The sequence below is a fragment of the Helianthus annuus genome, chromosome 13 (genome assembly GCF_002127325.2).
Source record: "Helianthus annuus cultivar XRQ/B chromosome 13, HanXRQr2.0-SUNRISE, whole genome shotgun sequence".
Lineage (NCBI taxonomy): Eukaryota > Viridiplantae > Streptophyta > Magnoliopsida > Asterales > Asteraceae > Helianthus > Helianthus annuus.
In genome coordinates this window covers 15,881,577-15,894,040 of record NC_035445.2, presented here as the reverse complement: position 1 = coordinate 15,894,040, position 12,464 = coordinate 15,881,577, and the positions used below count along the sequence as shown (strand labels likewise).

Sequence of the window (12,464 nt, the reverse complement as noted above, 5' to 3'; positions counted from 1 at the left end):
ACACGTGAACAGACCAGAACCTTGCTTATTAAATTTTAAGCATGTCCTTAAAGTTTCACGTCAATCCGAGGTCTAGAATGAGAGTTATGCTAAATAGCGCGATTAAAATAAACTTTTGTAATAAAAGGCGCAATTAGCATAACACCTATCTAAACCAAGATTTCGTCACCAAAACTTTTACCCACTGTATTAAAATAATATTTTGGGAATTTTAAAGATTTTTAATAATTTTTACCTCGCTCATAACCTGCGGTTATGGCTACGGTTCGGTAAATACCGAATATGCCCTTTTCGGCCAAAACTTGAGTTCTACAAGGTCTTTTGACCCGATTCCAGTTGCTACTGATTTTTAAATAATAAATAAAGTATTTTAGACCTTATAAACTGATCGGGAAACTCAGATTTCCTGTAGAACTCGGAAACCTCTTTTAAAGTCTTTTAAATGACCGAAAAACCCCTACGGGGCGTAATAATAACTTAAACTCGTTACGGGCATCACGGAAGGTATCCTACTGATACCACAACCTCTTTAAGGCATATTGACTTAGGAAATAAGCGTAGGACTCTCATGGTTAACCGTTTCGCCTATTGCGCGTCCGGTTCGGCTTATGAAACTAGTTTTCATGAATTAGCCGATACGGGTCAAATTATATTATTTGAACCCCAAAATCCAGAGTGTGAACCATAAACCCATATAAAACAAGTATCTGAACTTGTTGGGTCAGAATCACACTCCATTCTCGGTTTTCGCCTTTCCGCGCGATTAAACCATATTTATATTCCGGAACCAACCGGTCTAGGCTACGGCCAATATAAAGACCCGTTAGGATTCTAAGAGGTTAATTAAAACCTTCGTTCCAGATTAGGAGCCCCAGTAAAAGCTATCGGCGATTTAATCAAATTAAGGAATAATACTTGCAAAGGTAAATACTTTAACTTATTTCCCCTATATGGGCTTGGGTTACGGTATATTAATACCGCTTGATTGAGCATTATATTTTTCCATCGCTTAGGTGGTTAATTAAATAATATGATCGGCTCATTTAAACAGTTTTGTTTCTTAAAAGCCTTTGGGGGGTTTAATGACCGTTGTCCCGGATATCCTTGGCATCATTTTACGAAATGGCCACGACCATCGACATCCCGGTGTAGGCGTACACCCGGTATATATTGTCGACATTAAATTAAAAGACGTAGCCGTTGGTTTTTATACTACGGTTTTACGCAATGTGGTGTGTCTATAAATATTTAACCCGGCACGATCTGGGCTACTGAACGCATAAAAGAACATGTAATACGTTCACAAGATTTTTAATAATTTTCCCAAGTTATAAAAGAGTTTGTGCCTTGTGCATTCAAATCAATTTTAATAAACATTTTCAAATGTGTCAGTTGAATGTATTTACCAGTGTAAACTGACGTATTTTCCCCAAAAAGATTAAGTGCAGGTACTATACGAAATTGGCTGGTATAAGCTTCCTAAGCATCACGAATAGTCTCGCAAACTCGATGCCGTATCTGAATGAATAATATTTATTTATTTTGATCCGCTGTGGATACATTCGACTTCTGTAATACATCTGATATTACAACCAGAGGTTGAAGTATATATTTATCTTTAAGCTTCCGCTGTGCATTTATATAATTGTGTGGTTTGACTATATTGTTGCCAACTACGTCACGGTAATCCCCCACCGGGCCCACCGGTGATACACGTGGAAATCGGGGTGTGACAGAAACGGTTCGGTTCGATACGGTACGGGTCGAAACGGTTCGGTTCGAAACGGTTCGCGTCGAAACGGTACGGTTCGAAACGGTACGGGTCGAAACGTTTCGCGTCGAAACGGTTCGGGTTCGAAACGGTACGGGTCGAAACGGTTCGTGTCGAAACAGCCGAGCTCGAAACGGTTCGGTTCGATACGGTACGGGTCGAAACGGTACGGTTCGAAACGGTTCGCGTCGAAACGGTACGGTTCGATACGGTACGGGTTTGAAACGGTTCGCGTCGAAACGGTTCGGTTCGATACGGTACGGGTCGAAACGGTTTGGTTTGAAACGGTACGGGTTCGAAACGGTTCGCGTCGAAACGGTTCGGTTCGATACGGTATGGGTCGAAACGGTTCGGTTCGAAATGGTACGGATCGAAACGGTTCGTGCCGAAACATTTAATGATTTTTGGCTTTTTTAGAATTTTTTTTATTTTTTGGAATTTTTATGATTTTTTAGAATTTTTTTTATTTTTAGATTTTTTTTGAATTTTTTAGAATTTTTATGATTTTTTAGATTTTTTTTATTTTTAGATTTTTTTGAATTTTTTGGAATTTTTTTGATTTTTTTGAATTTTTTTAATTTTCTGGAATTGGATCAAAATGGCAACTGAAAACATTTTTTACGGAAATCCTCAAAATACCCATGTTACAAACTGGGTTTTTGGATGGAGTTAGATAAAATGATCAAAATGGCAACAAAATGTAAAAGTCAGGGACCTAGAGGCAAAAAAAACTATTTGGACTAAAATGACAAATTTAGACAAAACTCAGGGACTAAAATGGCAATTTACTCTTTTTTTTTATTTTTAGATTTTTTTGAATTTTTTAGAATTTTTTTGATTTTTTGGAATTTTTTTGATTTTCTGGAATTGGATCAAAATGGCAACTGAAAACATTTTTTACGGAAATCCTCAAAATACCCCTGTTACAAACTGGGTTTTTGGATGGAGTTAGACAAAATGATCAAAATGGCAACAAAATGTAAAAGTCAGGGACCCGGAGGCAAAAAAAAACTATTTGGACTAAAATGACAAATTTGGAAAAAACTCAGAGACTAAAATTGCAATTTACTCCAATATATTATGTAAAGTTTGATTCAACCACCAATATTTTTGTTTACAAAAAATTACCAAAAATAAGCCGTTATTATTCTTCAGACCTCCCACTTGTGTCATTATAGCTTTTATTTATTTATTATTGTTGTTGTTTTCGTCTTCACCTTTATTGTTTTTTTTTACGATGTGAACGTGTAAAAAGCAATATGAATTACCTCATTTCTGCATGACATAACTGGATCAAAATGACCTATTTAAAGTTTTGAACCACGAGTGGATGGTGATTATATCACATGCCATGGTACGTGTTTTTCATGGTGATTACACTGAAACTTAAACCAAACCCTAACCCTAACCCTAACCTTAACCCTTAACCAAACCTATTTCGGATGTTATTAGGTCAGTTTTGTCGTGTTCCAACCAGACTTCACATGTTTTGGTCACCTAATCCAGCTTGTTTTCGTCTTAGACCCCCTTTGCTTTGAATACTTGTCTTGTCTGCCCCTTCATAACCAATATGTGATGTGTTCCTACATATGAACATTGTTTATGATTATGATTTAAAGCCATGCCAAAAGCCACCAGAAAGAGACAGTTTAACAAAAAAAAAATACCATACCAATGCTCGTAACTAGAGACAGAGCTGGCTTTGGGCCTGTGCGGAAGGTGCCACCACACAGGGCCCAGAAGAAATTTTTTAATATATACTATACAAATAAAGGTAATTAAAAATAAATGGTAACACATAATGGATATGTGATATAGTGGAAAAGCAGATGTAAACGGAACCATAATTAAATTTAACTAAATTTAACTAAAAAAATACTAAAACGATAACCTATTTAGTTTTGACTCATTTATCATTCTAAAACTGGTGTGTGTGCGTGTGTGTGTAGAGAGAGAGAGCGCGCGCTTTAGGGGCCCATTTTTTAAACTCGCACAAGGCCTTGAGAACCCCTCAAGTTCTCGGAGACGGCCCTGACTAGAGATCAAAGACATTTACTTATAAACGGCGTCAACTCTAGGTCATGTTTTACCTTTACCACATTTAACAACTTAACACCAAAAAGAAAGCGGGTCGAACAGTCAAAAGTCATCCAAAGTGTATAGTTGTACACAAATGTAAGAAACTTCCTAAGTAGTTAGTACAAAAGAACTTCAATTATTAATTATATGAAAAAAAAATTAAGTAACTAGTTACACCACATGGTATGATTATATGAGCCCAAAATTATTTCCCACACTTCTCTTATTTCTCTTTGTTATTGATTTATTACTTAAGTACTTACACTTATTATCAATCATATCTAGTCTCAATATATTGTTTTATAATTCCTAAATCTTCAGTAATGTAATATTTTCTTTATTCAACCCATATAATACACGAGTTTCTAACCTAGGACAGATAGTATGGAAGTTCTGGTAGAGATAAGAACAAGGCATTTATGACTTTATAGTCCCACTAAAAGCTATCCCAACAAGTAGGGGCACTTGACACTATAATGCATATATAATTGAGTAAAGTCCAGTCCAACTACTACGATAGTACTGACTTGATGATGCCATAAATTTCTATGCAGGGTTAGTTAGAAAAAAGTGTAAAAACTGTCTAAGTGTAAACAGATTTGCATGTTCTTATGTTCCATGATTGAGTTGAGCTGTCTTAGCAGTCAATGGTTACATCACAGCTATAAAGGTAGACAGCATTTGAGGGTCACTTTTGCCCCACTTGCTTATGAATGGATATTCTGGGTTTAAATTGGGCCAATCAAAAAATTCTAAAATTCGTGTAAAAAGTATATTTTATTGCATACAACCTCCTTTACGTGCTTTATGCAGAAAATAAGTTTAATATTGTGATAAGGTAGCTTTTGCGGTCATGTTTAACATACACTAGTTATTTGCTTTGGAATAAATAGACAAAAAAACTTCTAGTCAACCCAACCCGGCCCGGTTTGATGTTACTTGCCTGAACTGCCCATTTTGCCACCTCTCGTAATAGTATACTTAACTGGATCAGTATATTGTTTAGCAGACCAAGTTTGCGAACAATATAAAATGAGATTGCATCATAGAATAAACTAACCTTTCTTAGAAAACTAAAAATCAAATTTCCGCTTGTTTACAGCAATTCGCTAATTGGGCCATTGATTGGATGCAAGGACTTAGCTGTGCCAATCATACAACTTTTGAGATTTTTACAGACTCAAAAAGGAAATGGAAAGACAGTAACCGTTAAGTTCAACAAGTGGTTGACCAAGACTAAGTCAATTTGATTTCCTCATTACACGTTCTACTTTCTCAAGTTAGACTTGAACGCTGATTAATTGTGATATGCACTTACATAACCGTAAAATCCTAAAATATCCCACTCTGAGATTTTTAACTGCTGCTGCAATCTCAGCTGAGAGTTTTTCATTGGATGAAGTTCGTGATCCTTCGACTGAAACGCCAATCTGGCATGCATCAATCTCTGATGGGTAGATACCCCTGTTTACATTTCATTGTTTAAGTCAGCAAGCGTATAACAATTTTGAAGATCAGAGGTCAACATACACAGTTCACGGAAAGTCAAAAACATAAATGGAACATAACTGGCTAACTTTACTTTTTATGTGCATCACAATCTACGGTCAAAATAGAAATAAAATGTAAGGCACCTTTTTAAACACGAAGTATTTAGAGTTATTGTTGCCTTTTTTCGGCTGTTTGGATCAAAGAAATAGAGCTCCAAATCAAGGCGTTCGTCTGCAAATCAACAAATTTTGTAACCCTTACTTTTGCATGCAGTAAATGAAGTAGCAGAAACGAGAATAAGATATCTTATGAGAAAAGCAAGCAAAATTACTTTTCAAATCAAATAATATAATTTTCAAAAAGAAAGCAAAATTACTTTTCAAATCAAATGATATATATCTTTCAAAAAGAAATTCATGTATATTATGTATATGTATCTTTTAGGATAACAGAACATTTAGGCAGGATTACCCAAGGATGTGTGAAATCTTGCGTAAATCAGGTTCTTTAGCTCTATTTTTGCAAGTTGTATCTCCTCCATCACATCAACCAAATTGCCCAAAAGAGAACTTGCCATCTATTAAATAAACATCAAAATACATATTTTTAAATATATTAACTTTAGGAGCTGTCACATATTTTCATTAAGATCCTTACTTGAGTTTCTTGTGCCATACTTGTAGCCGCGGCATGCTTCTGAACTAAGCCAATATCAAAGACAAACCCAAAAGCAGTTGAAGCGTCTATATCTTTAAAATTCTACAAGGCAACTCGGTTTTTGTAAAAAAATAAAAAAAAAACATATAACGACTGAATGATCATACAAAAATCCATCTACATAACTATATAATATTTCACCTTGTGTATAGTCATTTGATTTAATGTATTAGAGATGGACAATCTTGGGACTACACCAGCAGTGACTGTTAACCTATAAGTAGCAACAACGGAAATATAACAAGATTAAAAATGCATGTTAGAGCATTCACAATGGATCCCCCCTTATATTTAGGTGAGTGGGTTACTTATATTATAAGGAATAGTTGTGAGTGATTTTGAGTAGTTGTGAGTGGAGGAAAGAGAAAATATGACTATTCATCTGTAAATATACGGGAAACACTGTTCACCTCTACAACTTTTTTTTAATATTTTTGAAAGTGGTTGTGAGTGAAGGAGAGAGAAAATGTAATATAAAAAATATTACTTAATTGAAAAGGAGAGAGAGAAAGTAGTGTTTTTAGTGTAATTATAGAAATATGGATAAGGGATTGAATGTGAATGATAAAGTCTCTTTAGTTCAATGCAATTCACGATAAATATGAGTCTTCACAAAGAACCTTTGAGACATTAGGCCAAGGTAGTTAAGAACAACTTCGTGATGATCTTTGCTACTATTCAGATCGTCTACAACCCAAAGCTGGAATAAGAGTCAAAAAGTAGCAAACAAAAGTTCCATTAATTAAACTATATCATCTTGCAAACACAAGTACCATTAATTAAACTATATCATCTTACATGATATAATGAACTAATAATAAGTTAAGTATATATAGAACCTGCAAATCCTTGCGTAAGATCTGACAATGTGCTCTTTTCACAAAATGAGTATTAGCGTATGCAATAGTATCAGCAGTGTTTGGTTCTCCTTTCATCTTACATGATATGTGGAAAGATTTTGTCAAGTCGGAAATTCTTCTATCAGTATCTTTTATTGCCTGTGTCATCAAAGTCATTTTCTCTTTGTCTACCTGGCACTGTTAAAATCGATAGGTAAAAAACCCAACCCAGTTTTTTTTTTCTATACAATTCGTAGTTTAATATAAGGTGGGCAAAAAACAGATTTAAAAACAGGGGTTCAAATGTCCAATACCTCTTGAATGTCCTTACTATTGTCTGGTAAGGACTGCTGATGGATAACTTGAACGTCTAGTGAGTTTTGTGATGAATTCAAGTTTAGTGTTTCAGACTCTCGAATTCCGGAGGCAAGTGAATGCACATTTTTCTACACATAAAATAGAACTGAAAACATAAAAAGGGAGACTTTGTTAAACAAGATACTAAGATAAATGGGAGTACTAAATACCAGTAATCTCCCTCGTTTCATGCGCATTAGCTGCAACTTCGCTTGCTCGTGCACAAATTTAGACAGTATCAATACCGTTTCTGCTGCTCTGTAAATTTCCATTATACAGAATATTATAAAATAAATCGATTAAATGATGTTATAATATAAAGTATCTTTTTATCTTAAATAATTAAATCGAATAATTGATGTTATAATATAAAGTATCTTTTATCATAAATAACAATGCTGGAACTACAATGTTATGCATAAATGATAGAAGGGTCTACGCTACTTTTTATCTTGAGACCGCATTTCAGTAGAAAGAAGCTGGTATGTTTTGAACCTCTGAAGCTGCCCCAGAATATCAACCAAACGATCAATCTGCAAAAACAGCAACCGTCACAAAATATTAAACAGAAGCCAACCACATAAAAATGGATTCCACTTTCTACGTACAATATCATGGTTTTGATTCCTTCACCTTTACAGTTGAAAAACAAGAAAAAAATTGAAAAGCCAGAAAATTTTTAGATATTTTACTAGATAATAGTTATGAAAAAAGAAATAAGGGATAAAAGAATATACCGCATGCAAATTCATCTTATCAACCGAATGCGAAAAAAGTTTTGCCTCCTTAAAGAATCTAGTATGAATCTGCAAAACAGAATGTCAGATAAACGCTGATAGCCTGATATAAGACAAAATAACTATTCTTAGCAAAAATGTGGAGTTTTCCATTCATTAACAACACAAATTAACAGTTGACAGCCAGACCTCGGTCAAATGTTCCAGATTAGGACCAGTTCTTGGCATTTCACCGTCACTTGAGAGTTCAAGACCAGAATTTGAACTCATTTTTATTTTAGCAATTTTGTCAGTAGTCACATGTTCAGCTTTTCTTTTCCGCTCAGCTGAGCTTACTTCAGACGGTACACTTTCTGCATGAACAGAACCATTGTTTTCATTGTGCAACACACTGTGCAGCTCCTTATTTGAGGGGCTTCTATCAAACTGGTCTGCCAAATTCTGAAAAAGAGGTTACCCAATCTTCAATAAATATACTAAGCTGCAAGAGAAAAGAAAAAGATGAAGAAAAAGAAAATAGATTCTTGAGTTCTTGACCTTATGACATGATTTTTCATCCATCCTGCCATTTAATGAGATAGAAGCTTTCATTCGTCCGATGGAAATGTCATTTCCTCTAAAAACTGGTTGAAACTTCTCATTTTCTATATTGTTTGATAAGTTTGTTGTGTTCACCTTTGTTTCTGAGCTATTGTGAACATTTTCATGCACCTTTTCTTCTATATTGGAACCTGCAACATTTACTGGAGGTGAATTATCTCCCCCTTTGCGCGTCCCGTCAGATGCAGTAGCTAATGACTCGTTGTGCTGGATAGGTTGTTCTTCATCTCTAATAAGACTGACTCCGAATTTTGCAGGTGTTGTCTTCTTTAACTTTTTTGAAGAAGAATTCAAAGTTTGTGCAGAACCAATCTTATTTTCATCATCTTTAACCACAAGATTTTGCGGTGTCTCGGTCTTATTACCGTCCATTTTTCTAAATGCAGCTTCTTTCTCCAACAAATTACCCAAAGAAGTCATCTTGGAGAGGCCAGCTAAGGATCTGGAAGACGAATCTTCAAGTTTAGCATTCAAAGCAGCAGAGACAGGAGAAACTTCTAGAGCTCTTAGTTTAGATATGCTTTTTTGTAAAGATGAAACACTAGCTCTTTGAGCAACACTTGCTGGATTGTTGGATGGTGTCACGGGTCCTGGAGATTTAAATAGTCCAACACCATTTAAAAGCATGTGACTTGGCCTATCGGTAAAATGGGTTATTGACCCTAGCAAAGGAGATTCATTTGTTTGATAAACCATATCCATATGATTTGAAGGAGTCCTTTGACTAGTACCCAGTAAGTCCAAGTTTGAGTTGATTTCAAATGCATCTTTCACACGTTCATTTGTTTTAACAGTAAGAGTATCCTATAAATCACAAATGTATAAATTAGAACACAGAGAACAGCAATAACAACTTGATATTAGTTTTGGGTGCTTACCCTAATAGATTGATTGGGAGCCGGAGATTTAGAACCTTGGGTATCAAATGTATTGGACATAACGCCCAACGCAGTTTGCTTATTAGGATGCAGCTTAGATCCATCATCTGAAACGTCCATCTCATTCTGTTTAACAGAATCAACTTCAATGTGCTCCCCATCACTCGTAATGCCTTTAATGTTATTATCTTGACCATAACTAAAATCCATAAAGTCAGGCTCATTTCCGTTTTGTTTTCCAGCTTTTATCGGTGACTTTGGAATGGAGATATGGGAAACCGAGTGCAAATCATTGTTGTCTTCTGCCAAGAGCGGATCCATTGCAGGCGATAATTTCCCGTAGTCATACTTATTCTGATATTCTCCAACAAGACTCATGTCATTTGACTGAGAACCCGCGCTCAATTTAGAGGTAGAAACATCAGGTTGAGAATTCGGCTTGTTTACGAGTGTCAATTGCATGGTGTTTCTTGTACCAGAAGTAATAGAACTTGAAGTAGGGGTTTTCTCCTCAAAGGAAAGGGGAACCCTTGTGGAAGTTTTCATATCTTCTGAATCTGATCTAGCAAGGCTACGGAAATGCATTGAAAATGCTGTTGAATCCATTGTTTGATCATGATTATCATCTGAGTTGGCAGAGTCTGACAAATCTCGTCTAATAAAATTTGCCGATACAGGACCAAAAAAATTATCTTCTGCTAGCAGTAATTTATTTGAACAAAAAAAAAACAGTTAGCAACATATAGATATGTTAAGTATAATTCATAAACACAGAAAGCATCCGGTGTACTACTTTTGTAGTATTTGTATCATTTATTATAAGCAATAAAAAAACATGTTTGTACTTTGTAGTGATCTCAGATTGAATTGTACATGATTTAGCATGAATGTGACTGTGAAGGGACAATGACATAACAAGACAAGTGATCACGTAAACTCATTTTATGATATTATGTTCCGGCTGAGTCGTTGAGTACTGCATTATATTTTCTTTTGTGATAATCCAAGTGTTGATTATAGTAAAATCATACAAACTTAAGAATATCGAAAACTTTAGTCCACTAGTTACCATAGGTATACCTCAGTTGTTATGCCCTAGCAAGTATGCCTGTCTAATTGCCTAAGATAAGAATCTTTGAGCTTAAAAAAACCTTGACAAAGTATGATTCCCAATTTCCATTGAATCTCCAGGATAGCCCAATTTCTCACTAACAAGTGACAACAGAGGTTTAAAAGAGAGCTCATAATCAGAAGTCAAGTAGATGATGATATAATACTCCTACTTCCAGGGCGTTTTTTTGTTTTAGGGCACTTGATTATTCCTAGCTTAATTACTCTAATTTTAGGGCAGTAAAAATGTATGTATGTATGTAATGTAATTTACCATCATTGGAGGTAGCAGAAGAAGCAGTGGGCGATGGAGATCCAAGCACTCGAATAAACGGAAAGTCCGGTCCAGAAGCATCCGTATCATCGTCAGCGGAGGGTGTACTAGGAGGCTCGGGGTCCGGAGGAGTTTCTAAGGATTCGTCACGGTCGAAAAAGTGAACCGAAGTGTTCTCTGCGAAGCTCACGCGTCGAGAGCGTTTCTTGTATAATGCGGTCGTTCCTTCTTCCGTTTTCGTGTTGGATTGGTCTTCCGGTGACGCCATCGGCGGAGAGGTTGCTAGGGTTCCGTCGGAGCGTTGGGTGTTTTGTGCGGGAACAAATATATTGTTTTAAACAGGGAGGGAGGGTGTTCATTGGTTCAATTTACGGTTTATTTCGTTTATATGATTCGATTTATTTGGTTTTTCAAAATTTTGTACCGCAAACCAACGGTTTATTTGATTTATATGGTTTGGTTTATTTGGTTTTTCAAAATTTTGTACCCCAACCCAAATCCAAACCAAACCAAACCAAATTAGAAATATGCAAACCAAATCAAACCAGATTAGAAATATGCAAACCAAACCAAACCAAATTTAACAAAATTGTTCTTAATTACCTTTTTTCCTAATTTATATTTATAATTCATGTTTGTGTTCCAACTTCCGAACATCAAATCAGCAACTAATTTAAACTGAACGATATGTAAATAAAAGAAAGTTTCAATGCTATGCAAAATAAAACAATCACATCCAAAAGATAGTCATACACATAACTACGAAGTTAAAAATTCAAAACATAGAACATAAAAATTAGAAATAGTCTAACATAGATCATCTTTTAACCTTATATGTGAAAATTTAGAAACTCCCATTATTATATATTAAACAGTAAAACTATAAATTTGTTCAGGTTATATTTGTTCAGGGGACGCGTTTAGTTGTTTAGTGGTCATACGTACATACACATAATAGGTTATCATACCAACCAATCAAGCAATAGCATAATCATAGCATAACCAAGCAATTTGGTAATTATGTTTAACGAGAGCATAGCAAGTAAGCACGTAGCGTTAAAATTATAGCACATACATATAGATCAATAACGTGCTTAACGAAGACATAGCGTCTGAGCTTTCGCTGGTCATTGGCCACAAAGTATTGTCACATGTTTTATTGTTCTCCGACCACAATTGTATCGTCTTTCAAAATGTATCACATCAAGGGGGAAACAGGGTCACCCTACCCTTGCCCAACAAGTATATCAGTGTATCAAAATCACGTAGTCTGAAGTGGTCTTTAAAAGTCTCCACAATCCCGGCTTATCATTAGTGTCTTTACCCAAATGTAATGTAATCCGCAAAAATCCAGAAATCAATGACGTTGGTGACTGAGGTGGAGTGGGAAAGAAAAGTAAATCGTTAACATGCGTGAACTCCTCCTCGAGCTTGTATATACGTCGAAGTAATTAACCGATCTGCCGCTCGACAGTAAAGAAATGAGCCTTAATAACCAAGAAGGTGTAATAGCAGCAGGTGAGTGTGCCAAAGGAGACAGTGATGAATGTGGAGGATCAAAGTATACTGGCAATAGACAGGGTGGGGGGCGTGGTGTCAGCTCAAGCTCCA

At 35.6% G+C, this 12,464-nt stretch overlaps 1 protein-coding gene across 4 annotated transcripts; it reads right to left on the bottom strand.

Annotated features, from left to right (window-relative positions):
• Positions 1–4,922: 4,922 nt before the first annotated feature.
• LOC110897533 lies at positions 4,923–11,205 on the bottom strand. Of its 4 annotated transcripts, none has more exons than XR_004876023.1 (15): positions 10,854–11,205; positions 9,470–10,167; positions 8,529–9,395; positions 8,181–8,432; positions 7,992–8,060; positions 7,699–7,787; positions 7,425–7,512; positions 7,212–7,343; positions 6,898–7,095; positions 6,679–6,758; positions 6,200–6,272; positions 5,999–6,042; positions 5,813–5,918; positions 5,485–5,572; positions 4,923–5,314 (listed from the first exon to the last, which is right to left on the bottom strand). XR_004876023.1 is itself a non-coding variant. In XM_022144288.2 (15 exons), the coding sequence occupies exons 1-15, from the start codon at positions 11,119–11,121 to the stop codon at positions 5,131–5,133; spliced, it is 3,294 nt and encodes a 1,097-aa protein (XP_021999980.1). In that variant the 5' UTR covers positions 11,122–11,205; the 3' UTR covers positions 4,923–5,130. The 4 variants fall into 4 exon arrangements, 3 of the variants coding, with proteins under 3 accessions (XP_021999980.1, XP_021999982.1, XP_021999981.1); XM_022144288.2 differs by having other exon boundaries at positions 5,999–6,100; XM_022144290.2 differs by having other exon boundaries at positions 5,999–6,037.
• Positions 11,206–12,464: the final 1,259 nt, after the last annotated feature.

Excerpts from the sequence above, each read along its gene's own strand:
- LOC110897533 (XM_022144288.2), bottom strand. The coding sequence starts at position 11,121 with ATGGCGTCACCGGAAGACCAATCCAACACGAAAACGGAAGAAGGAACG. Across the intron at positions 10,168-10,853 it reads TTCTGCTACCTCCAATGATG|CAGAAGATAATTTTTTTGGT; the intron begins GTAAATTACATT and ends AATTACTGCTAG. Across the intron at positions 8,433-8,528 it reads ATGAAAAATCATGTCATAAG|AATTTGGCAGACCAGTTTGA; the intron begins GTCAAGAACTCA and ends CCTCTTTTTCAG.